General features: G+C 48.3%; 1 protein-coding gene across 1 annotated transcript; it reads right to left on the minus strand.

Moving 5' to 3' along the window:
• Positions 1 to 19,355: 19,355 nt before the first annotated feature.
• Positions 19,356 to 25,932, minus strand: BHLHE40 (basic helix-loop-helix family member e40). Its single transcript, XM_077763740.1, has 6 exons — positions 25,704 to 25,932; positions 24,620 to 24,950; positions 24,383 to 24,452; positions 24,017 to 24,124; positions 22,959 to 23,082; positions 19,356 to 21,657 (listed from the first exon to the last, which is right to left on the minus strand). Exons 2-6 carry the CDS (start codon positions 24,697 to 24,699, stop codon positions 20,801 to 20,803), a joined length of 1,239 nt encoding a protein of 412 aa, XP_077619866.1. The 5' UTR covers positions 24,700 to 24,950; positions 25,704 to 25,932; the 3' UTR covers positions 19,356 to 20,800.
• Between the last annotated feature and the right edge of the window lie 1,018 nt (positions 25,933 to 26,950).

Here is a 26,950-nt window from a genome sequence, read left to right on the forward strand (position 1 = left end):
CATTTGTGAGACTTAGGGGAAAGCACCCTTCTAGGAAGACACCGCCCTATAGACTCATGCCTAGGAAATGGAGCCTAGCCTGAATTTCAGCACCTGTTAACTCTGAACCTGTACCCTTGTGCAGTGAACAACCTGTACAACTGTACACAATAGACATGGATTCTGGGAAATAGAGAAATCAGAATGCTGTAGAACATTTGTTGACAAATCTGCCTCCTCTACTTACAGTACCTTGAATTCTGAGTTCTCGAGCTCCATGTTCGTCTTTGTAACCCCAGTGTACATAGGACACACTCCGGATATTTCCTGAATGGATCATTCTTTGGTCACTTTTTTTTTTTTCCCTTTAGACTTTCTGTTCTCTTGTTCTTTTCTACTTAATTCATAATGGCTTCCTTTTAATGCACACCTACTAGGTGTTAGGAAGCACTGTGTCAGACACTTTGCCTTTTTAGTCTTCCAAATATCTTATCCTCTCTCCATTTGATGGTGACTAGGGCCAGGGTCACATAGCTGAGAAGGTAGGCAGGGAGCAGGTCATACTGTGTGTGAATCAGTCCTCAGGGCCTGCAGAGGGGGTGGGGGAGGCACACCTCCTGGTAAAGATTTTTGTGGTTGAATCTCTAAACTTTGAACTCTAGAATGTCAGGGCTGAAATGGACCATTTAGGGCCTCATTTTAAGGATGGGTCATTGAGGGACAGAGAAAGGGTAGAAATTGCTCGGAGTCACTGAGTCAGAGCCAGAGCAGGATTAGAAACCAGGTCCCTTGACAGGTTTGGATGAAGTAGATAGATATCAGGAGTGCAGATTAGAAGAGAAAGACCAATGAGGGAAACAGCTCTCTCCAGATGGTATCTGACCGTGATGGTTATCAGTGAGGCTGCCCGGGGTTAGCGCAGGACACAGAGGCCTTGGAGACTATCTAAAGGGGAAGAGAAGGTAGAGAAAACAGGACTTCCTCAAGGAATGGGTGGGTCTCTAAACTGGAATCCATCTGGGTCCAGCCTGACCACGAATTTTTCAGACACAAAGTGCACTTTCTTGTTCTGGGCCTCCGGACCCTGGAGACCCTTTGGCTACCAGCCCGCACAGTCTTCACTGACAGCCTGCTCTTCAGGCAGAGGGTGAAGGCAGAGAGAAGGCCTGGTTCCCTGTCCCCAGGGCCTGGGCCACAGGCGCCCTCTGCGGGGGCCACGCTCCACTTCTTGGTTGGTGCCTGCCCTGGGGCTTTCCTGGCTCTGGGCCTGCATCACAGCCCCTCTTCTGTCACATTGCTCGGGTCCCACCAGCATTACCCTGAGCTGGAAAATCCCTCCGAGCCCGAGCAGCCCGTGACCATGAAGGCAGGAAACTGACACGGAGGCACGCAGGGTGTGAGGTTTATTCTTGGTGTGTGGTTGGGAAGGGCGGGGCTGAGCAGGGGTGGAGTGGGACGGGATCGTCAGGAGAGAACAGACAAATCCAAAAAGAAGGAACCCCAGAGAATTTCAGAGGAGTTTTCCTTCCCAGAGTGTCACCTTTGCATCTGGCTCCCAGGACTGTTTCCCTACCCTGGGACCCCATGGCACTTCTTGGGGGACATATCAGGATCTAGGGTCCAGCTTTTCAATTCAGGGAGCCCAATCTATGGGGCTGGGGAGTAGTAGCAGTGGTAGTGATGCAAGTAACAGTTGTCATTAACCACACACTTTCTAGATGCCAGGTTGTGTGTACCTAGTACAGTGCCTGGCACACAGATAGTCCTCGGTAAAGGCACTCTTCTTTTAATCTACACATCTACTTAAGAAGTAGGTATTAGGGGCGCCTGGGTGGTTCAGTGGGTAAGCATCCGAGTTCAGCTCAGGTCATGATCTCACAGTCTGAGGGTTCGAGCCCCACATTAGGCTCTGTGCTGACAGCTCAGAGCCTGGAGCCTGCTTCAGATTCCATGTCTCCCTCTCTGTCTCCTCTCCTGCTTGTGTTCTCTCTGTCTACCAAAAATAAATAAACATTAAAAAAATTTTTAAAAAAAGAAGTAGGTATTAATCCCATTTTATAGATGGGATAACTGAGGCTCAAAGTACATAAATCATTTCCCCAGCGTCGTACAGCTCTTCATGTGTCCATGGACTCAGCAAATACTTATCGATCCCTCCCATGCGGTGGCTACTGTCCTAGAGGAATAGAGCCCTGAATACAGTTCCCGTCACCAAGTTCATCTGGGTATCTTCTAGAGAAGCGTGACCAAATGAGCAAGCCAGCAAGGAAAGTAACTGTAGATTGGCATAGGAGGCCAGCACGGTGAGGAAATGGAGAGCGTGAGGTTGATGGTGTTTTAGAAAAAATGGTAAGGGAAGGCTTTTTTCAGAGGTGCCGTACGAACTCTGGTTGGATGGGTGAGAAGGAGCCTGGGAAAGGTTGTTCTCAGCAGGACTAACAGTGAGAGCAAAGGCCCTGGGGTGGGAAAGAACCCAGAGGGTTTCCAGGAGGCCCAAGAAAGGACTGAGGTACAAAGGGAGAATCATGGGAGGGGGCCAGGGGGGCAGGAAGGCCTGGTCCACAGCATCTTCTGGACCACGGGAAAGGGGCAGGTTTGTCAGGGGCTCTCAGTAGCAGAGGCTGGATTTTAATCCCTACATTTAGGCCTCCATGGCCAGGGCAGGCCCCGCCCCTGTGGCCCAGGCCTCTGTCCTGACTCCCCTAGGTCCCGTCTGCTGGCAGAGGGTCAGGACAGACCCTCAGGGGCCTCCCAGGCTCGCTGGCTCCCCACTGAACAACAGGAACAAACGAGTTATCAGACGATCAGGCGTAAGGAAGCCTGATCCAACCCAAGACTCTGCCTTCCTGTCTCCCTGCAGACTTCTGGCTCTCCTCTCTGCCTCCACTTACCAGCCCCTCACAGTGAAGTCGGGGTCGGCCTCACCCGGGTTCAGATCCTGCCCTCATTACCAGTGGGACAGCGGACAAGTGGTTTAATCACCTCTCTGAGCCCCCTGCCCTCAGCTGTGAAGTGGACTAATCCCCGTCTGCTCTCAGGGGGGTGTGGGTATCCAGACAACAGGATAGGAGTACTATCAGCAAACGTGGGTCTGCTCTGGGTCAGGCATGTGCTCGTTGCTTTAAGGGCATTAATTCACCTTATCCTCGTATCAACAGCGTATCAACAGCACGGGGTTGGTGTCTGCAGAGCCAACTCCGTGGGCGTGTGGCCCGTGCAGTCACACAGGGCCACCCTGCGCGTCAAAGGGCCCCACATTTGGTTTTATACTCAGCCATTGCCATCTTGAAATTCTTAACTTTTCAACATTTTCATTTCTACCCTGAGCCCTACAAATTATGCAGCTGGTCCTCATTATTATATATTCATCCATGTATTCAAGAGCTACTTATTAAGCCGAGAATGGTTTAAGGCCCTGAGGAGACAGAAGTGAACAAAGAGAATTCCCCACCCTCATGGAGTTTACTTGGTGTCGTTTGCTAGAGAGAACTGAGGTTCAGAGAAGGTTAGTATCTGCTCAAGGTCACACAGTGAGTAAGGGGTGCCCAGGTTCCAGCTCAGGACCGCAGTACCCTCCGTCCCCACCCCTACCCAGCCGGCCCCAGCATAAGGCCGGGAAGCGTTTAACAGGGTGCCCTGCAAAGAAATAGGGAGTACTGTTGTTCTACGAGCTTTAAATGTATCAATGCATTTAGTTAGGACAACCCCACTTTAGAGACAGGGAAATGGCGTCTTGGAAGAGGTTAGATAATTTGCCCAGAGTCGCAGTGCTGGTAAAACACAGGATTGAGATCAGGAACCCAAGGCCACTGGCCTCGCGCCATGCTCCTAGCCACTCCAGCATATTGCCTTTTGAAGAAAATGATGACTTTCATAATTATTTTAATCACCACCGTTTGCATTTTTGGCTCTGGAGCCCCCCACCCCCACCCCCCCGGGCACATGTGACCCAAATCACGTTGTGCAGAATGAATGAAGGTTAACACATGAAGGAGCAGATTCATTCCACATGTGCGCTTTGCCGCTACGGCACCCCAACTGTGCGTCCCTGACACCCAGCTTCTCTGTCTTGCCTTGAGCCAGTGATGAAATCTCCCGGTGCTCAGGATGTAGAAAACAGGGTCGTGCCTTCCAGTAAACAGGCCAGGGCTTGAAGGGAGGGGGTGCTGTGGGGGAGGAGTTCACAGCGATGTTTACCACTGAGTAAAAGCCTTCCTTTTCCTCCCTATGGGATGCCGGATGACATGATAATGGGGCTTCTGAGGCAGAGGTTCCCTGCCCTAGAGGCTGTCACTGCTCAGAGGGTCTCATCCCCCAGGCGTGGGCTGATCGGAGGACTGTATCAGTCGGGCGGACTGTGAGCACTGGGTGGTTTCTCCAGCTCTGAGACCCCCCGCCGAGACTTCACATCACGCTCACTGATGCCTGACATCCCCTGTCATCCATTCATTATTCAGCATGTAGTTATTGCGTGCCTACTACGTGTCTCTTTTCTAGAAACTAGGAAAGAAAACAGACAAAAACAAAAAACAAAAAAACAAAAAAAAAAAACCCTTGCCCTCAGGGAGCTTATATTCTTGTCTAAGATATTTCCACTGGAAATTGTTTTGAAAGGATGGCAGACATCGGAACTTTACCTTGTTGGGTGCCAGATATTTTTTTCACTCATAAATATAATTGAGTTTTGTCCAGTTAAGGCATTTTTAAAAATTATTTCAGGTGGGAGACTAAATCTGGAGAGAAAGGCTATAGGCCTGGGAGAGGAAGACCAAATAGCCCATTAGATATTTATACCTTCATGTGAATGAATTTATAAGATCCTTTCTGAAGCATTGTGGTAACTGGAAGGGAAGTGCTGGTAGACGCTAGACTAGAAGGTAGGACTCAGAAGAAATATCCAAAAATGCTCTTGTAGCCGTTATTTCATTTGAACTCATCACAATCTTGCATATCGACCAACAAGTCAAGAGCTTCTATGTCCATTAAAAAATTTTTTTTGACATTTATTCATTCATTTTTTTTAATGTTTTATTTATTTCTAGGAGAGAAAGAGAGAGACAGCGTGAGGGAGGGTCAGAGACAGAGGGAGTCACAGACTGAAACAGGCTCCAGGCTCCGAGCTGGCAGTCAGCACAGAGCCCGACGCGGGGCTGGAACCCACGAACCGCGAGATCATGACCTAAGCGAAAGTCGGACGCTTAACCGACTAAGCCACCCAGGCGCCCCGACATTTATTCATTCTTGAGAGATTGAGCATGAGTGTGGGAGGGGCAGAAAGAAACACACACACACACACACACACACACACAGAATCTGAAGCAGGCTCCAGGCTCCGAGCTGTCAGCACAGAGCCCGACGCGGGGCTGGAACCCACGAACCGCGAGATCATGACCTGAGCCGAAGTCGGACACTTAACCGACTGAGCCACCCAGGCGCCACCCCTTCCATGTCCGTGTTATAGACAAGGGAAGTGAAGCCTGGTTGGAGCGTTCAGAGGACTGGCTGGAGGCGGACAGCTAGTTAAGACCCAGGGCTACTCATGTCTTCCCTGGAGCTTCTTCCAACAAAACTCGGGTCAGGGGTCATCGTCCAGTGAGGGAGAACAAAGGGCATCTACGGTCCTCAGCCCTTGTGCTGACTTGGTTATTTCACACACCGTTGGCTTTGCCCCTTCTGCTTGAGGTTTTCTGAGAAAACAGCCTTGGGGCAGAAGCCAGAACAGCTCAGGTCCTCTGAGCAGCAGCTACAGGGTTATGAAGAATGTGGATTCCTTGAGGGCAGGGACTGCATCCCTTTGGTTTCCCCTGGAAGTGAGGTGTGGGGGACCAATGCCTAGAACAGAGCCTGACTCCTAGTCGGGTTTCAAGGAATATCTGTTGAACAACAAAATATGAAGGAATGGATTTGGGGTTAAATAGACCATAATAAACACCTGCCTCAGTTATTTCATCTGTAAAATGGAGACAGAGATTCTTGCCTTTTAATGCTGTTTTTACATCTTGTTGATGTATTTTATGCTCCATCAGAGCAGGGGGCAGGGGAATTTATCTGTTTTATTTAAGTACTGCTGTATCCCCAGCATCTTACATAGGACCTGTCACACAGTAGGTCCTTAAGAAATTGTGTTGGGTGAATGGACAAGAGTGAAATATCTAGGTCTCAGTGAATGTGTGCCTAAACAGGACCTAGCATGCGAAGTCACATGCGACTCTACCACTCATTAGCTATATGACCTCCAAAACAGATCTTTGAACCTCACTTTCCCAAGGATATATAGTGAAGAGAGTCATCTTCTCTGCATAAGGTGTCCCGAGGGTTAAGTGAGGTCGTATGTATAACATGCTTAGTGTAGTACCAGGAATAAAAAAGAAAAAGTGCTCCAAAGTTATTAAAGTCTTCATATGTCTAAATGGTACATTTTTCTTAAGGGCCATTTTTCTCCAGAAGGACTTGACCCCTGAGACTAACCACCAAAACCCCCAGAGGTTGTTCTCCTGAAAGATGAGGCTGAATGGAAAATGAATTTCTGTTAAATCTCCTGTTGACAACTTAGAAACCCCTTGAGCCTACAGGGCAGTGCCCTGTCGTGCCCTAGGCCAGCTTGCTCCGGACGTGGCTATGTTCACTGTGGGGGTGCCGGTCTCTGCTCAGCACCCTGGTCTTCAGCAGCCCTTTGAAAGTGGGATGTGCCTTCTCTTGTCTTGGCCCGGCCTCAAAGCTAACAAGCAGACCGTTCCTACACCAGCGTGAAATCACCCGTGGAGATAGTGAGTGAAATCCAGTCCCCCAGTGAAGGCAGCCAACAGATAAAGTGAGCGCCCCAGGCTCTACCATTCCCACTGGGGCCCGTCCACACTCATCAGTGGATCGAGTCTAATTCATTGGCCGGAGTTTTGAGCTTCCCAGACTCCGCTTCTTGAGCCCGTGGGTATCATAAGTATTTGTCAATTTTTGCCTTAGAAACTTTGGTCATTATCAAGGAAGATTGTGTGGCTTTGAAAAGAAGCCAATGAGGCTGACCTTGCTGTAGACTGCAAGGTGGGGGAGCAGTCCCAAAGGTGCTTAGACAAGCCTCTGACACCAGAGGGTGGGGATTCAGGAGATATGGTAGGAAGGGTGCTGGTCACAGAGAAAGTTCTCAACTCATGAAAACAATTATTATGTTGATTTAAGAAGGAGATTCTAGGGGTGCCTTGGTGTCTCAGTTGGTTAAGCCTCTGACTTCAGCTCAGGTCGTGATCTCACCGTTCGTGAGTTCAAGCCCCATGTCAGGTTCTGTGCTGTGAGCCTAGAGCGTGCTTCAGATCCTCTGCCTCATTCTCTCTGTCCCTCCCCTACTCTCTCTTGCTCAAAAATAAACAAACATTAAAAAAAGAAAAAGAAGGAGATTGCAGACCTCAGTGTCCATATTTCCTTTTGACATTCAAATGTCCAAACCAGGTTTGAGGTTCATTCATACCTCACTTCTTTGGAGATCTTTCTGGAGCTTAAGTTTCTCAGGCCTCACTACTTTCCTGTGACTTCCCTCCCCATCTGCTCCTCACCACTGCAAGCTCCCCTTAAACACAGGTGTACATGTGTGCCTGCAGCTAGCTAGTGTGCTTTCATTCGTTCATTCATTCATTCATTCACAAATAGGCAGTATGGTCCAATAGTTAGGAGTGCACCTGAGAGCCAGATGGCTAGAGGTCACTCTTGACACTTGCTAGCCTACCCGCTTACAGGTAAAGGGTGACCTATCTGCTTACTCTCTCTGTCTCAGCCCTCTCTCACCTCCAAAACGGCCATAAGAGTACCAACTTCATAAGGCTGGGTGATAGTCAGCTAAATTAATACCCACAAAGCATTAGTGCCCGGCATAGAGTAAGCACTCAGTAAATTAGATACGTAATACTGTTCTCAGTCTCTAACAGCCAAGGAAAAAAGGAGAAATGTGTGGTGATGAATCTGGGGTAAGTCGTGCAAGCACAGGAAAAGCAGAAGTGCAGCCAGACCTTGGGACACCTAAAGGGCTTTCCCAGGCTGTAACTCTCTCTCTCTCTCTTTCTGTCTCTCCCATTCTGTCTCTACCTGTCAGTGTTATTCCCTCACAGCAGCCCCCTCTATGTGGCAGGAAACATGGCCACCAAAATATCCTGTTTTCTTAGAGAGAAACTGAATTTTCTTCCCTAGATTCCACCCCCCCCCCCNATTCCTCCCCCCATGCCCCACCCCCAATAATCAGCTATGAGGGGAGGGGGAGAGATGGAGTTGCACAGCACAGACATAGCCACCAGGGGGCCTTCACCCAGGTATCAGGAACCCGGGGTGAGGGAAGCCCCCACTTCAGCCCCTGAGAATATCTGATACTGTCTTCTAACCACACCTTGGCACTTTTACTGTGTACTGGCCAGAATGAATGTCATTTCCATGAGTAAACTATGAGTTCCATAAGAATAAAAATTATGTTGGATACTATCTTCATTCCTTCTGTCTCCCTCTCACCCTGCCTGTCACACACAGGATAGCAACGTGAAGCGCACTGGTAGTCACATGGTCATGGAATGTCCCAGATAAGGAAAGAGGTTGGAGAACTAAGGCACAGAGACAGCAATTTGCCCAAGGTCACACAGCTCAAACTAGACTCCAGGTCACCTGCCCTGTGGTTTCTGATGGCTTTCCCTTTCTCCTAGGGTTAAGGCTCCAGTCCTCATCCTCACAAGGAAACCTGCACCTAGCCCAGGCACCTCCTGCCTCCTCAGGCTTATCTCATACATTCTATACATCTCCAAGGTGGTTGTTATTTGTATTATTTTTATATTTCCCCGGGGCGCCCATACTGGTCCACTTTCCTCTCATTAGAGATAAAGGGATTTGTGCACTCTGCCTGCCAGAGTGGCTTTCTTTCTGAAATTTGCCTCACTCCCCTCACCTTCAGGGCTTTTGCACTGTGGCTTCCTCTGTGTGGAACACTCTATTGGGCTGCCACGATACAAGACCACACATCGGGTGACTTACACAGCAGACATTAATGTGCTCAAGTTGCGGAGGCTAGAAATCCAGAATCAAGGTATCGGCCTGGTTGATTCCTGCTGAGGGCTTCGAGGGAGAATCTATTCCAGGTCTCTCCCTGTGTCATGTCTGTCTCTGTGTCCAAACTGCCACTTTTCATAAGGACACTAGTGATATTGGAAGAAGGCCCGTCCTAATAACCTCAGATTAATCTGCTTACCTCTGTAAACACCCTATTTTCAAATAAGGTCACATTCCGAGGTATTGGGGTATTAGAACTCCGACATCTTTCTGGGGGGACACAATTCAACCCAAAACAAACACCAAGCTTACCCTCTTCTCCACTCCAATCACAGCCCCTCCTTATCTACTCCATCTCAGGCAAGGCTTCTCTGACACCAGGCCCTTCGTATTTATCATGGATTGTTGGCATCTGCTTATGTAATTATCTGGCAGGCACCCATGTCGCCCCTCAGACTCTCCACTTAACAGAGATTGGAACATGACTGTTCTGTGTACCTGCTACAGCCTCAAAGCCCAGACTCTGGACTTTCCATAAAGGGTATCAGTAAATATCTCTGGGCTGAATGGATGATAGAATGAGAGAGGTGAGTCTTTGCGAGTCACAAAAATGAAGAGGAGGTAGAAGCCAGAGCCTCAGAGGCAAAGAGGTTAGTGTCACCTCCAGAGAGAAAGAATTTGTTCCATGAGCCACCAAGAGCCAAAACCCCACCCGCACACACCCTTCCCACCTTTGAGGAGTGGTCATCGCCTCTCCTCTCCCCATTACACTGCATAGCTGTGCGGGGAAGGCTTCACGAACCTCAGGGAAGCTGGAGGTGAGTCAGAAGGGACTGTAAAGTGAACAGCTCTGAAACCTAACCCCTGGCACGGAGCTGGGAGAGGGGCAGGTTCATGGAAGGTGACGGTGTTTGCTCTAAGATTCAAGGGGCCTTAGGCAGCAGCATCTTTCAGGAAAGCATTCTAGTTGGCAAGGAGCCAAGTATGCCTCAAGCTCCAGATACCTGGGCTTGCTGTGCCACCACGGCCTGCAAACGGTGGCAAGATGGACTCCACTGGGCACACACTCTGTTGGGGATGCAGGTATAACCTTTGTGGCCTCCACTTTCTCTGTGTATGAGGGACATCTTCATCTGGCTCAACTGGAGCAACTCAACCTTCCCCCAGCAGGAGGATTCTGGTCCTCAGGCTTCCCAGGACCCCCTGGGAGCATGCCATTAGCAGTAGGATCCCAAAGGGAAAAACGGAGTCCTCCCAAAACCCGGCCCAGGAATAGAGCCAAGCTGGAAAAAGTGACTTCCCAGCCAGTCACCACGTTTTACCCCAGTGAAAGGCTGACTCATTGCAACAGGCCTGGGCTGGCTCAGACTCGAGCCGGTGGCTTGGAACATGCCTGGACAGTGAGCGCCTTGTCTGAAGGGCTGGTGCATGAGAAGCCACGGGTCAGGGGAGCCCAGGCTGCTGCCCTGGGAAACACCTGCATGTGGCCTCACCAGCCCCCAGGGAGTGGCGGCGCGGGGGTGGGGGGGGCCCTCCTCACCCCTGCAAACTCTCAAAGGCTGGCATAGCACATACTGGATAAGGTCTGGAGAGGCCCTGAGACCCCAGGATGAGTTAAGCACTAATGTCCTGAGGAGTAAAGTTCATGGTGCTCTCTCCCCACCGGAAATTCAAACAGAAAACAGCACTAAACAAAATGAATGTAGAAAAACTCAACAAGGTCTTGATTTTCTTCATGAGATTATCTCAATAGTTTCCTCTGAAGTCATCAAGAAATTATTTTCCAGTATTGGGGGCAGTGGGAGGGAGCTGGGGCTGCTTCCTCAGGGCCCTTGAGTGCACCTGTCTGTTGGTTAACTCAGCACCACGCACAGAGAGCAGCCTGTCTCTGATGGATGCCCCAGACGCTCTTCCCTCTTCAGGACATTGTCCATGTTGTCATCCAGGGCTCTTTGGCAAGGACTTTTGAGTCATATGTTGGCTTAAATCCTGGCTGTGCCATCTGTTTGCCATGTGACCTTGGGTAAGTCACTTGATCTTGCGGAGTCTCAATTTCTGTACATGTAAAAATGGAAATTATACAAGGTAATGCACGCATAGTGCCCAGTATAGTAGTACTTAGCATAGCATCTGGTATATATACTAGGTCTCTTCCAGCTTCTCCCTTTATCCCCTACAAAGCTTCTCTCAGGAAAGAATGTCATCAGTCATTTGCACTTTAGTGCGAATAAGCTCCTATATGTGTCATTCATTCTTTTCATTCACTTATCCAACAAATGCTTATTCACCTGCCATGTACCTGATTTGAGCTAGGTTTTATATGCTCTGTGTACGCAACAGTTTCTATAAGATCACCAACATGCCCATTTGGTAGTGGAGGACACCGAGATTCAGGAAGGTGAAAGAATGTTTCCAAAGTCACATGGCAGAGCCTAAGTTCACTTGTTCATTCAGGAAATATTGACTGAATTTTCGCTGTCTTTCAGGGTCAGTACTAAGGACACAGCAGTGAATGAGTTGGACCCCTATCTTAAGACTCTTGTGGGCCATGCTGTGTATTTGTATCTTTTGTCATCGCTCTCATTGTTCAAGTCCTGTTAAAAGCTTGTGCACGTGGGAAGGGAGGGCCTTCCCCTTCTGAACAATTGACTGTTGGATGGAGTTGCCTTCTTCCTGGTGTGCAGAACTGGCCCTGCCCAAGGCTGAGCTGACAAACTAAAAAAGCCTCCTGCCTTTTCTTTCCAAACCATTCTGGGACTCTGCTGGGCGCAGATCTCCAAGACTACCTCGGATGAATTCCATTCTTGTCCTTTTTTTTGTGCTTCATGATATATATCACAGAAATAATACATGTTCATTATTTAAAAAAAGAAAATATAGAAAAGCAAAAATTCTCAAAGTAACAATAACTCTAAGTGCTGCTAAGATGGTTAAATTTTTGCTATATTGTCTGCCAGACCTTCCTCTTATGCAATTATAATATAATTAATGATAGTAATAATGATGATAACACTAATTTTCACTAACTCTGAGCAGAACTTCCTCTGTGCCAGATACAGTTCCAAGCATCTTAGACATTTTGGCTAATTTAATCCTTACAGCAACTCAGTGAGCAGATTATTGCTGGCTTCATTTTTATAGGTACAGAAATTGAGGCAGAGAAAGAAAAAATTTAAAAGTAGAGATGTTATTCTTTGTTTTAAAAATAGGATCATTCTGCAGGTAGTTTTGTGACCTACTTTTTTCCCTTTAACAATAAATAAATAATAATAAATATATTTTCCCAACATACTTTTTCATGGCTATTTAGTATTTCAGCATGTACACAAACCGTATGTTACTCAGTTACTCAACCAGTCTTCTATAGGCCATTTTTTTCTGATTTTTTTTTTTTACTATGACACAGAAATCTCCATCTTTGCAGCTAAATATCTGAACACCTAATTAATAACTCCCTTAGAATAACTCCTAAAGTAGAATCACTTGGTCTGAAGATGTACATGTTCCAAGGCTTCTGACATCCCTGGTGAACTACCTCCCAGAAAAGCAACTCTCCTGAGTTGCTAAAGGAATATTAACTATCACCACTCATGGAAGACAGCTTTGGTAATACCCATTTTAATGACAGCTGCTCATGCTCCTGACTGAGCAATCCCACCACCGAGAGTTTACCCCGAAAGTATTGTTGTACATGTGCAAAATGATATGTGTATAAAATTACTCATCGCAGCCCTGTTGGTAATAGTAAAAGATCAGAAATAACTCAAATGTCTATAATAAGGAACTGGTCAAGAAAGTGATAGTATATCTGTACAATGATATACCGTGCAGTCATGAAAAAGAATTAAAAGCCTTTCTATGCATTCATGAATATAGCTGCCAATATATGGTAAATTAAAAATAAGGGCAAAAGGGTGTAGATAGCATGTTATTTTTTTTTAAGTTTATTTATTTATTTTTGAGAAAGAGAGAGCATGAGCACAAGCGGGGAAGGAGCAGAGAGGGAAGGAGAGAGAATCCCAAGCCGGCTCTGCGATGTCAGCACAGAGCCTGATGTGGGGCTTAAACTTAAAAACCATGAGATCATGACCTGAGCTTAAATCAAGAGTCAGATGCTTAACCAACTGAGCCACTTAGGCACCCCAGCGGGTTATTTTTGTATGAAGAAATGATAGCCCACATTCATATTTGCACTTATAAACATAAATAAGCACGAAGATATGGTAAAACAGCGTCTAGCTGCCTACTTGTAGGTGACTTTGGTGAGGCCAGAGGGACTGGATGAAAGAAGATGAATCAGGACATGAGAGAAATGTTTTTCACTGATCATTTTTTTATGTTTTTAGAGTTTGAAACTATTCTGTGCCTATACTCAGAATATTAGTCTTTAAAAATTGCCTTCCAGGAGATGTCAAGTGAAGTGTGTGCATTTTTGATAAATGTGTGTTTCTGGTGACTGTGCAGTTTGAAATACTATTTTTTATCAAGATCTATTAAAAATTATTTTTCAGTATTGTTAAATTATTTTAGGTATGATAATGCTATTATAGTAATTTTTTAAAGAATGCTTACCTTTTAGAGATATATATTAAAATATTAATAAATGAAGTTAGTTAATGTCCAGATTTGCTTCTAAATAATATATGAACGGGGGAAGCAGATCAGTACATATATTACGGATGAAACTGATTGAGCCTGAATTGATGATTGTTAAAGCCAAGTGATTGATACAAAAAGGGTTCTTTATGCTGTTCTTTGTATTTTTTAAAAAATAATTTATCACGGGGCTCCTGGGTGGCTCAGTCAGTTAAGCGACTGACTTTTGGTTTTGGCTCAGGTCGTGATCTTACAACTCGTGGGTTCAAGCCCCACATTTAGCTCTGTGCTGACAGTGCAGAGCCTACTTGGGATTCTCTGTCTCCCTCTGTCTCTGCCCCTCTCCCCATCTCTCTATCGAAAATAAATAAATAAACATTAAAAAATAATTTATTAAGGTGAGATTCACATAAAATTAACCATTTTAAAGTGAACAATTCAGTGGCACTTAGCACATTCATAAACTTGTGCAACTACCCCCGCTATCTAGCTCCAAAATATTTCCATCACTTCCAACTAAAACCGCTGTACCCATTAAGTACTTTTTCCCCACTTCTTTCTCTCTCCAGGCCCTGGAAACCATCCATCTTTGATCTGTCACTGTGGACTTATCTAGTCTCAACATTTTATGTAAATGGAGTCACACAAGGTACGACTTTTTGTGTCTGGCTTGTTTAGCCGAGTGTAATGTTTTCGAGGTTCATCCATATTTTAAGATATATCAGTACTTCATTGGTTTTTAGTCTAATAACATATAGAGACTGCATTTTGTTTATCCATTCATCCACTGATGAACATTTGGGCTGTTTCCACCTTTTGGCTATTGTGAATAATGCTGTTATGAGCATGTATGTATATGTACTTTGTTGCAGTACCTGTTTTCAATCCTTCTGGATACCTACCTAGGTGAGGAATTGCAGAGTTATATGTAATTCTATATTTAGCTTTTTGAGGAAGCACTAAAGTGCTTCCCAAAGCAGCCGGTACATTCTACATTCCCAATAGCAATGTATGAAGGTTTTAATTTCTCCACATCCTCGACAACACTTGTTATTTTCCGTTTTGTTTTTTCTTCATTACAGCCATCCTGGTGGGTGTGAAGTGATATCTCACTGTGGTTTTGATTTGCATTTCCCTGATGACTAATGATGTTGAGCATCTTTTCATGTGCTTCTTGGCCATTTGTATATCTTCTTTAGAGAAGTGTCTATTCAAGTCCTCCGTCTATTTTTAAATTGGGTCATTTTTCTTTTTGTTGTTTCTGTCTACTTTTATATATGTTTTAAATTCTCCATAGTAAAAAGAAGATGCAAAAATATTAGATATTTTATTTAAAACTTTAAAAAATGCTTTTTTTTTTCTTGAAAGAGAGTACTTTTCCCTCTTTCCCGCCCCCACACTTGAATTCTCCAGGGACCCTTGCATAATCCCTATCTCTCTATGCCATTGGTAATGCAATTTCAAAAAAAAATTTGTTCTTCAAACAAATAAATAAGCATACGCTCCTTCCCTTTAGCCTTTTCAAAGATGAAGGGGGGATGGTAGAGCAGGCTGGGACTTAGGAGTGACAAGAGGCTGGCTTGTCCCTGTCACTTTGGCCTCAGTCTGAGGTTGACCCCGCTACCTACCAGCCTGGTGATTCATTCTCTGATGTCCCACCTCAATGTCTTTGCTAAGATTCCTCCGGAAAGGGAGGGTCCCATCTATAGCAGAAGAAACCTTCTGGGCTCAAATCCAACCACATCACAAGACTGGATGGCCCAGCCGCGAGACAGGCATGTCAGTGGCTTCCATAGCCAATGCGAGAGGCTTCGCCCGGCTCATGTTCCGCTGTGGTAGTCGGGCCAAACAGATGGCTTGGGATAAACAGGGAGGTGGTGCTGGGTTGGGGGGGTGGAGGTGGCTTTGAGTGGCCTCAGCCTCCCTCTGGATCCTAGAGGAAGAGGAAGGGGACATGAAGGCCATGCCTGAGGAGGAATGGACTATAGCCTGGTGCCTTTCAAACATGTGTGTGATGTTTTTAGTAGTGGAACTCATGTTCAGACAAATCATTCCAATATATAAGACAGAGAAAAAGGAAAAAGGGAGCAGCTCCAGCTGAAGAGACAGCGAGAAGCCCGGAGCCTTCTCTCCCTCCACGCCACGTGGCACCTCTGGGAATTCTGGGTCTCAGGAGAACACGCCGATCCCGTTAACACATAGTCTTTATATGAAAGCACGAAAGCACTGGGGAACTCAACACTTTCTGTCTCCTTGAACCTTGCAGTGGGTTCCAGAGTCCTGAGGAGAAACCTAGCAGCGAGGCCAACTCCAACCCGAGACACAGGCTCCATCCCCCGACGTGAAGTGGCCTCCTGCTTACCCCTCCCCAGCTGAGCACTGGGGAAATGGCCAAGGGCTGGAGAGATGGGCCAGGGTTTGCGTGGGCTAAAGGAAGCTGAGAGGGACAGCGGGTGCAGTGGCCTGGTCTCCCAGCCCGCTTAGATCCCCTTCCAGGGAGACAGGATGGAACTCAGTCTCTGCCCCCTCTCTCCCACCTTCCCTCCTGCAGAGCTGCCTTGGGCCCCAGGCATCTCTGCTCTACCTCTCCTAAGCTTAGGAGAGATGTGAGCGTACCCCTATTCCCACCACAGAGAGAGAGATGTGAGAGCATCCCTATTCCCACCACAGAAAATAGGACATAGAATCTCCTCAAACCCAGATCCTGATTCTCCTCACAATCCATCTGTAGGACCCCCCTATACCCCCCCAATTCATGGGGGGTTCATTCTTTAGAGAATGGGCCCATTTTATTTTTTACTGCAGGATGGTATGTGGGGGCACTTGTAAGGAAGCAAAGAGTTAGGCAAATAACTTTACTCTCCATGTGGGTTATCTCTCCTGCCCATGGGGAATCATAGTACCTACTCCACCGGTCTATTCTGAGGATCAAATGAGCTCATGCGTGCCCAAGCCGAGCGATGGCTCATTTTAGAAGCAGCTCCATACCGGAGAAAGGGCATGGCACTTGCTGTCTCTTCCATGAAGTGTCATCACAAATGAGGCATTTTCTCTCTCTGGGCTCCAGTTTTCTCATCTGTAAAATGGGCATATTAATATCTACCCTCCATGGTTGACAGAGGAAATAGAAATAATTCACACAAAGTGCTTAATATAGTGCTTGGCAAAGGGAAAGTACTCAAAATCTGGTAATAACAATTGTAATTATTACTACTTTTACTTTTATTGTTATGAGTATCATTTAACTAGAAGGGCAATGTGGGTTTTGTAGTTTGGTACACAGACAGTGGAGCTGAAATGCCTGGGTTTAAATTCCACTTTACCCTTGGAGCTGTGTGACCTTATGCAAGTTACTTAACCCCTCTGTGCCTATATTTTAAAAAACCACATAAAGGGAATAATAATTATACCCATCTCATGGAGTTGCTGCAAGAATTAAGTGCTGTGGAGTGCTTTGAAGGGTGCCCAACAAATTATAAATGCTACAAATGTGTTTGCTGGTAACAGTAGTAGTTCTGTTGTTAGTATTATTATTATTAATAACCAAACTCTGAAAGCCTTCACCTTGGATCTGATTAAGGAGAGCCACCGTGCAACGTTAATGGTTTAGCAGCTCAAGCTGTGTGACTTCGAGCAAATTACCTCCCCTCTCTGAGCCTGCTGTCACTTGTCCCCAGACTGTTGAGTTCTAATACCCCCTATCATGGTCCTGCTAGGTCGTTAGGCTTCACTAACGAGCGACGACCCGCGGGAAGCTCCTAGCTTGTAGTTAATCAGGCTCTCGTCCCAATGCCCTGCCTAAATCCAGCTCCCCACCCCACTCCTGCGGGAGAGCGCTTGGATTCCTTCCTGCCGGGTGCGAGGGGGAGGGAGGGGGGCTGCCCGGCACCCGCCGCCAGGCCCTATTCTGGGGGCCGAGCGATCCCGTGGCCGTGCCAAGCCTCCCCGGGGATCAGGTTTCTGCTGACGCGGTGCCAGGCACGTCTGCTTCCAGGAACCGGCAGCCGCATTTAGCCGCGGGCCGCACATGAAAGGGCTGCAGTCGGAAACGTGACGTTGTGTCAACAGGCGAGGCAGGTCAGCGCTGGGTGAGACCATCCCGGCAGGCCTGGAGGCTCACGCCCTGTCTCCCGGCGGCCAGGTCCCAAGCCTTGGCTCCCCCCGCCTCCCGCCGCTGCTGTCGGGCCTCCAGGCCGGCCCTTCACCCCCTCACGCTCACACCCCTTTAAGACAGAGGCCCTCTTTGTCCCCAGTGGGCAACCGGCTGGGGGACAAGCCTCGCCTCGCGTCGCGCGCCCAGCTACTCGGAGCGAGCTGCAGCTGGGCCAGAAGGCAGGGCAGGGGCGCAGGGGTGTGACGGGCAGGACTTCTGGAGGGGGGGGTCTGGGCTGACGATGTGTCTGAGCCCTCAAACCCTTTCTTCGTTGAGGTTGCTCCAACCACTTCCTTCAGTCCCCACAGCCACTCCTTGAGTTACGGCGCCCCGGAAAGAGAGAGCAAGCATGCAAAACGAGCTTGGCCCTGATGTCAACCCCATGCTCCATCTCCAGAATAAACTTGACTTGTTTGGGTTTTTACCAAAAAAGTCTAGCCAGAAGAGCCTAGCAATTCATGGAGGCATTTCAGGGGCTTAGCAGGTAGGAGAGCTGGAGGCCCAGGCACTAAGGAGCCGGGAGAAAGAGGGGCTTCTAGAATTTGCCATCTTCTTGCTGTAGGACATGTGAGAAGGGCTGAGGATCCTTATTTTTACCTAGTCAAGGATAGGCGTGGAAGGGAGATGATTTGCCCCCAGTTAATCTCTGGATCCTTGGTGCAGCCATGCTGCGTGGGGACGACTTTGTCTTCACAGCGTGCTGTCTGCACCGCACACAGCCAGGCACCGCTCACCCTTGCCTGCTGGCTCATCGGGAGGCAGGGAAGCAAAGTCCTGTCGGGCAGGTGGTGCCTTTGCCTGGCTGAGAACTCTCCGGGGGCAGGTTCCCCGCTTAGGCTCCAGACAACCAGAGGGTTCTGGAAGACTCCACAGTTGGGGACCTGAAGCATGGCAAGCCAGGCCCTGGCCATCAGGACATCCCTGACAGGGAGAAGAGGAGAGGCAAAAATACTCGACCGGGTCATATCCCATTTCTTTTCCCATGGAATTTTTTTTCTTTCCTAAGAACACCTGACTAAGGAACACCAATATTCATTCACGCACAAACACACCCAATGAGAGGAAGTCCAGGAAGGATGTAGAAAATAATTATGGAATGTTGCCTTCAGCAGCAATAAGACAGGATATGGCAAATCCATTAGACTTTGCTAGACTCAAAAAAGTTAGACTGGCTTGGCAGAGCTACTATCCCCAGCACCAATTATTATTGCATAATAATCCATTAAATCTTTTCTCCATGTGCCTCTCCCTCCAGCAAGCTCCCCAGACCCGAAGGCCCAACCATTCCACATTTTGATTTTCTGTCAAGTTCCAAGGACCGTGTCAAAAGCAGGCTGGGGTGGGGGGACAATGTACTTTTTTTCTTAACTCTAGACAAGAAGGCACAGAGTGACTGTGAACCTCTAGCAAGGGTTAGTTAAAAAAAAAAATTAAACAAGTATTTACCTATGAAATTGACCAAGTTTATTCTGTCTGACTGAATACGAGGCACATAAAAAGCTGAATGAAATGTTGCCAAGATTAACTAGTTGTTGCCTACAGCCCAGAGCGGGGGGCAGGAGACAGACTGACTTATCACAAGACTGAGCTATTTTTAAAGATGCAAAAGACCATCTTTCTCTTCCACAGGAAAAGGATTATTTTATTAAGTATTTTAAAACAACTACTTAACATTGACTCATAGATAAAAATATTTACAATTTCACACCTTCAGGAAGGCTCCAAAATATAAACACTGTACCTCTCCCTAGAGAAAAAAATTATTCTTCTCTTCAAAAACAGGAATACATTCATTTTTCTCACTTTGTAGATCAAGTAATTATACAAATAAACATCTGAAACATTTTCCTTTTTAATATATTTATATAATATATATTTATAACAGTTTTACAAATAAAGGCAATGACTTTATACCAAAATAAAAACAGGAAAAGAAAAAGTTAAAACACAATCGGCGATCAAGCATAGTGCATTTTGAAAAGCTGGTGCAGGGCTGGCTGGACAAGTCAGAAAACAAGTACTCTGGACCAAAAATAAAACTTCTTTGAAGGAGACAGAATCCTTTTTAGCAATAAGGACGCTCCCTATGCCGTCGGGTGAGGGGAATTAGCCTGCAGAAAGGATCTGGCTGTGCCGAGAGCTGGTTAGGCCTTTAAGCTAAGCTTGGTTAAAAGCAGTTTTAGGATAGAACTGAAACCAGAGTCTAGCTCTGCCTGTTGAAGGTAGCAGTTTGTTACTTGGCTTTATGCTTTGGGGGTGACTGGAACTTAGGCACCTGTGCCTCTGGTTCCCCAGACAGCAAGACTGTTTTCTAGGTGAGACCTAGAAACAGGTGCCAGAGGCCCCAGGGACTCTTCCCTCATTCCCTGGCAGCTCAGCCTTACCAGGGGGCCCTGTTCAGTTCCTTAGTAAGCTAATCACTGCGAAAGCCTGAGTAGGGAACTACATTCTCTTTATTCATCAGAGGCAGGGGTGGGGAGCAGACCTGTAGAAATCTCCCCAAACCACTACCGTGCCATGCCAGTGTCTGCTACCTCACCGCTTAGCAGAAAGCTCAGTGTGGCTGTCCTCTCCCCGTTTGGTGAGTCACGGCAACAATCAAAGGGAGAAGGGTGGGGTCATGAGAGCTGGCTGGGAACTGCGCTCTGGAAAGCCCTCTTTTGAAAGTACCTTTTTCTCAAAGCCACAGACCCGACTCCCAAATGAAGACTGACTCACAGACCAAGACTCTGAAGCTTTTGAAAATCCAGCTGATTCGTGTGTTATCAGAGGGGGCTATTCTCTGGGTGGGGGAAAGCCCAGAGGGCTGCTACAATCCCCCCTAAATCTCCTGATGTCAGGCGATCCTTCATTATCTTCCCTACGCCAAAAGGAGCTTTAATGTTCTATACCAACCCACGAGGCACACGTGTGCGTGCGTGCACACACATGCACCCCAAATCTTCTCGTGGTGCCTCAGGTTATCTCAGCATACACACTAGAACAATCTTGATACAGTCATACTTTGTGTGGGGGGGAGGGTTGAAGTAGGGAGGAAGGAGAGCAGAGCAGCAAGGTCCCTTAGTCTTTGGCTTCTGAGTTTAAAGGGGGGATCTGCTTCAAAGCCTGGAGCAGGGCAGAAGAGTCGATGGCTGGATGGGCTGGTAAGGGAGAAGGGAGTCTCTGGGGCATGAGCAAGGGGGCTGAGATCTTGTCTGGGTTCATGAAGCTGGTGAGGGCTGCAGCGGAGGCGTTGAGGCCTGGGTACAACACTGGGACAGAGGTGGGATACCAGCACTTCTCCAGCATGGGTAGGTAGGCGGTTGCAGACGGTGGGATCAGATAGAAGGGCAGACAGAAGGGAGGCTGGTGTGGGTGCGGGCCCAGGAACGGGGAGCTGATCAGGTCACTGCCAGTGAAATGGCCTTCATCATCTGACAGCTGCATTCTGCTCTTTTTCGTGGGGGGTTCTTCAGATTCTTGCTTAATAACACCGATCCTTTCTCCCATGGTGAACCTGCGTCCGTGATCACTTTTGAAGTATGGCTGCTCACCACGCAAGTCGCCCTTCTCTGATTCTCCTCCGTAGCCACTGTCTGTGTCCGTGTCACTGCCGCTCTGCTCCCCACTCGAGTGAGCAAAAGTCCGCTGGATGACCGGCACACAATTTTTCCCAGGGCCTTCGGAGCCTTTGGCCAGGGAGCTAGGTTTCTCCTTGAAGTCCATGGGTTTGGGAGCCGGATCAGACGGCTTCCTGGAGGTACCACCCTGTAGCAGCTCTGAGACCACACGGTGAAGGTGGGTGACAAGCTGCGAAGACTTCAGGTCCCGGGTGTTCTCATGCTTGGCCAGGTACTGAAGCACCTCCCGGGCGCATGTCTGGAAACCTGAGCAGAACATCTCTTGACCTGCTTCAATGTTTCTCCCCGACAGCTCACCTGGATCAACACAGATCCAAAGGAAGACATTTCAGAAGGCCCTGTGGTTCAGCTGCATACCCATACCTCCAAGACTGGGAGCTTTCCTTTTTGTTAATAGCACTTGCCGATTTTGTGTCCCTGACTCCAAAAGTAATAATCAGGAAAAATGTGGATTACACTGAAGAGTATAAATACAACAAAAATAATCCATTATCCTGCCACCCAGAGGTAAAGTATGAGTTGTAATGGCTGCATAATATCCCATCATAGAAACAGAACATAATTTATAGAGATGGATGTTTTTCCCTGTTGTTCAATTTATAGCATGTTCCCGAGTTTTCTCTGTAAGTGACACAGCAGTGAGCATCCTCCTATGTTTATAACAAGAGTCGATTTATAGGACATCAACCCTACTAGACTGCACAGAGACCAGTCAAAAAATGAGACACATTAAGGAACAATGTCCCATAAGTAAGCTTATTTTCAATGATAAGAGTTACAGTCGTGCTGGAATCTTTACATTTCAAAGCTATTTCGAAGCCATCTCCCTGCATTCTATCCCCAACCCCCAAGAAATGAGGTATGATCATCTTCCTATTTTCCAAGAGGGAACTGGCAGAAAAAAGCGCTTGCCTCGGTTTTGGGGATTCTCGTCATGCTAGTCTTAGAAAGAACGGGGAGGAGAATGGAACGAGGCAGTGGGTAGAATTTCTCCCAGGTCTGTTCAGTATTATTTGGAACGGGTGAAACTAGAAGGTTACAAGGTGACTGTGATTCTCTGGAAGTCAGTAGAAACTAATGATGAAACTTCAGTGGTTTCATTAGATTGTGCAACTCACCGAGATACCTAGTGGCTATTCAGGGAACCACATGAAATGCAGGAAAATCTCCTGCTGTCATTCTGCCAGGATCATACCACACACGCAGTGATAAGGAAGTACAGAAACAGGAAAACACTGGGACATACCCATGATTTATTCTCCAGTGAAAGAGTACGAAGAAGACTGACTGTAAAACACCCATGATACAAATTATAGGTGCCTTGGCATTTTAAACAGGAGGGGGAAAATGTCCCAGAACCCTGAAAGCAAAATGCCACAGAAATATTTTATCATTTGGCTAATACGTATTCATGCCAGGTGGCACACAGCAACATTCCAAATGGAAAGTCTGACCTTTTAGGAGAGATAAAATGACATCTCCCCCAACGAACGTGCATAAGCAATTTGTTGTAGCAATGTTTCTTATACCAGATGTTGAGCCCACAGGCTATTTGCGCTACAACGCTTAGGTGATGGGAACCAGACTTGGGCACTCACCAGCTTGCAAACCGCTCTGCAGGGCAATGATTTTCTGCTGCTGCTGATCAATTAGGTTTGTTAGTGCTTTCACATGCTTCAAGGTAAGTTCAAGAACCACTGCTTTTTCCAAGTGACCCAAAGTCTGGAATAAAAAGAGCCTTGGTCAGCAGTGAGCTCTGAGAAGTCCCACCTCTGGGACACTTATTAGCAATGGGAAACAACTCTAAAGGGAAAAAAAAAAAAAAAAAAAAAAAAAACAGCCTAGTTGACTACATTTAGTTTTAAGTTTGGAGATGATGTTTTAAAAAGTGTGTATGCGTGTATGTAGACACACACACACTTGATTAAAGAATAAAAGAGAAGCGTCATTTTTCTTCGGAGGCACTTTGGAAGAGGCAGGTACATCAGGGAAAAGCTCTGACAGATAAATTTCTCCAGCAGCCACTGCTGACCTTAACTCAGGGGAATCCGGAGATAACATTTCTCTGCCGTGGTGTCAACCTGAGGAGGGACTTCTACCGTGTCTGGCAGCCAAGAGGCTTCCCCTAGCTTCTTTCCTGACACTCTTTCATAACTTTCAGCTCATCCAGCCTTTTACTTCCTCCTCAAATACATTTTTTTCCCCTTTCGCCAACCAAAGGCTGCTAAGCCGTTGGCTACTGCCAAGAAAGGACAGGACATAGAACTCACGCACCAAAACAAGTCCTCTTTATTTTTAAAAAGGAAACGGCGGAGAGAAGGGGGTAAAGAAAATCTGCGTCTTGCTTGCTTTTACCCAAGTCAGCAAAACTAAAGAACCCTGAAAATCACCCGAAAGGAAAGGCTTAGACTCTTGAAAACGAAGCCCAGTTGGTATCGGAGCCAACTTGGAGAAGTCCAAGCCGTTCTCACTTCATTTGCTGAGGCCGCCCGAAAATTCCAGGGCTGGGGAAGGGTACCCCGAAACAGAGCCTCCCGCTAGCGCCGAGCCGGCCATCTGGTGTGCAGTACCCTGAGGGGCCTGCAGGCGGCGAGTGACCCCCGCCCGCCCTCTGGGCAGAAGAGCTGCCTTGGAGAAGGGCCAGCTTCTCACTTACTGTAAGTTTGAGATGTTCGGGTAGGAGATCCTTCAGCTGGGCGATGCACTCGTTAATCCGGTCACGTCTCTTTTTCTCGATGAGCCGGTGCGGCAGTTTGTAGGTCTCCTGCGAGGCGCATGGGGAGGCGGTGGGCGCCAGAGGAAGCGGGTGATGAAGCCCCTCTCCTCCCTCACCCCGCAGCGAGGTAAGAGTTGGGGCAGTGAAGTCACACCCAGAACCACTTTCTGTCCCTTCTTCTCCAAGCATTTAATGGAAGCACCGAGCCCACACCGTGCATACCCCCGCCAAGCTCAAACTGAGAAAACTTTTCTTGGAAACAGCGCGCGCCAGGGGCTGGGGTCCCGAGAGGTGCGGTGTTCTTACCTTGCTATCCTCGCTCCGCTTTATTCCCCTCTTCGACTTGAACACTTGGTACATGTGGGCAAAATCCATCCTGCAGGGAGAGGGGCCAGGTAGGGTCGTGACTTTGCGTGCGCACTGGCTGCAGGAGCCCGGGCGGGTAAGAGCCCCCGGATGCGCCCGAAGCTGCTCCGAGTTGAGAGCGGCGCAGAACGTAGGGCTGGAGCCGAGGCTTGAAGGCGCCAGGGAGTGCCAACTTACCCAGGTAGGTCTCCGGGCTCCAGTCCTGGAGCTTTGGGCAGGCAGGCGGGGGGCGGTTGCGCGCTGGGGATCCGCTCCATGGCGCGGCGAGCCGGGGTCACTGTGCACTCCTGTCTGCAGTAGCGGAACGTCGGGGTGAGGACTGTCCTGCAAGGGGCTTCCGGGAGGTCTCTCCGCAAGGGTTTCTCTGAGTGCGAGCTCTCTGAAATCCGCTGGGCTGCCGGGCGCTGCGGCTTTGAGGTGCTGCTTCAGTTGGGGGCGTGCATGGTGTCCCCGCGGCCTCTGGCTCCGGCTCTGCGCACAGACTGGCGGTGTGTGCTCCCTGCGCCGTCTGCGCGGTGCGNCAGTGCCTATCTCCACCCCACTTCGGCAAGTCCAGCACTGAAAGATACCGGGCGCCGTGCCCTGCTTTCCCTCCCTCCCCTGCCCTCCCCAGAGCAGAGGCTCCCGGGTCGCCTCCCCTTCGGCTGCAACATTACACAACTGCGGCGGCGACGCCTGCCCTGCAGCAGCACCGGGCGTGACGCTTCACGTGGCCGGGGCCCGGCCGCAGGGCCGCCGGCTGCGAGCCCCTCACCCCGGGGGCCGGGACGCGGCGTGCCCGCCAGGGTGGGCCACCGCCCCTCCTGCCCGGAGCTTGGGCGGCGCTGTTGGCGGTCTGCGCCCAGAGCGGAAGGGAAGAGAGAGACTAGGACAAACTGTCCATCACACTGAAACCCTACCATTCATTCTGTCGACACACATTTGTGAGCCCCCTACTCTGTGCCAGGCGTTGTGCCCGTTGCTAGAGCTACGGTGGGGAGTCCAGTAGCGCCCGCCCTTGAATTGACAGGAGGCTCAGGGAAGAGGATCCATTGGGCAATGAGGGGAAGCCGGCCCTGGGAAAATTACAGAGGTGCCATTGGGAGAGGAAAAAAAAAGATTTTTGTTTTGTTTTTTCAAAATGAATTTAATACGGACCGAGATGCCTTGGAAGAGGAGGAGGGGGGAGAAGCTAACTCACTGCCCTGAGCTCGGCGCAGAAAGGCCTCCCGCGAGGGGCCCCAGACCTCTGCAGTGCGCGCGGGCGGGGGCCCCCACCTACCTCCGCCGGCAAAGTCCGGTCTCGGTGACCTTCTAACTCAGCCCGAAGCAGGGAAAACAGCTGAAACTCCAAGCTCGCCGTGTGAGCCGCGCTGATGTAGTCAGAGGAGCGAGCCAGTGGAAATTCATGACTAAAATAAGGCCTGGCTGGGGATTTCACTGACCTCTGCGCTGCCCTGCCCTCCAAGTTCGGGGAGTTGAGAGATGACTGTAAGCCGTTCCCACCGCGCCTCGGGTCAGTCACCCCGCTGCTGAGTGGCCTGGCTGTGGGAAGGAGTGAAAAAAAAACGGGGTCGCCACTGGGACCGGGTGAAGTTTAGCCTCGGGCGCAGTGTGGGGGTGTCAGTCTTAATTGGCAGTGTCCTTGACAACCCAGGGAACTGGGATTCACACTTTGACCAGACTGGGAGTGGATTTCCTCCAGGTCGCTTTGGAGAGCTCCCACTTCCTGTTTATGTTTCACAAGCGTCGAACTCATTAGCAAGTGTGAGAAATGCCTCCTTTTCTAGCTGCTAACTGGCTTGTGACCTCTCTTGGGGGCTCAGGGATCCTTCCTTCGCAGAATGTAGTTTTGCTGGTTATCAGCCATCTTTAGGGAGGGAATGACTGCATTCAACTTCCTGTCAGGAGGTGGGCAGTAGAGCCACAGAAGGAGGGGACCAGCCTGCCCTGGATTTGTGCTTTCAGCCTAGGGCGACCTGCTTCATTGTGCCACTTTAATAAGGGTGAAGAATTGTCATGATTGCATCAAACCCACAGTTCCATCCGGAAAGAAGCACTAGCGGAGGAAGGAACACTTGACCCTGAACTGTCATATACCCCACTCCCCACCCCATGCCAGTCCTGAACTCAAACATTTGAGTTTCCAAGGCTCAATGTCATTCTCAGAATGCTTTTGATGTTATCAATACTTTTTGTCGTTACCTGCTCTGCAGTTGGAAATAAAATGTATGCATTTCCTACTTTTTGTACCCAATGTATTCTCAAGCTTCAAGAAATATCGAAAGAAGGAAAGAAAGAAAGAGGTGAGGGGAAGAGAGGAGGAGGTGAGGTGGGGAGGAGGGAGAGGGAAGGAAGGAAGGAAAGAAAAGATCTCTACCTTACCAAAGTTTTTCTTCATTAGCAAACAAAATAATTCCTCCCCAGCCTGCATCTTTCCTCCTTGGAGAATCTTAAAGTTTCAGTCTGTCATCTTTTGTAGATACTTGTTTAATGCTGTTTTAGTTTTTAGACTGTCTGTAAAAACCT

This window comes from Crocuta crocuta, unplaced genomic scaffold (assembly GCF_008692635.1).
Source record: "Crocuta crocuta isolate KB4526 unplaced genomic scaffold, BGI_CrCroc_1.0 scaffold184, whole genome shotgun sequence".
In the NCBI taxonomy this organism is placed as follows: domain Eukaryota; kingdom Metazoa; phylum Chordata; class Mammalia; order Carnivora; family Hyaenidae; genus Crocuta; species Crocuta crocuta.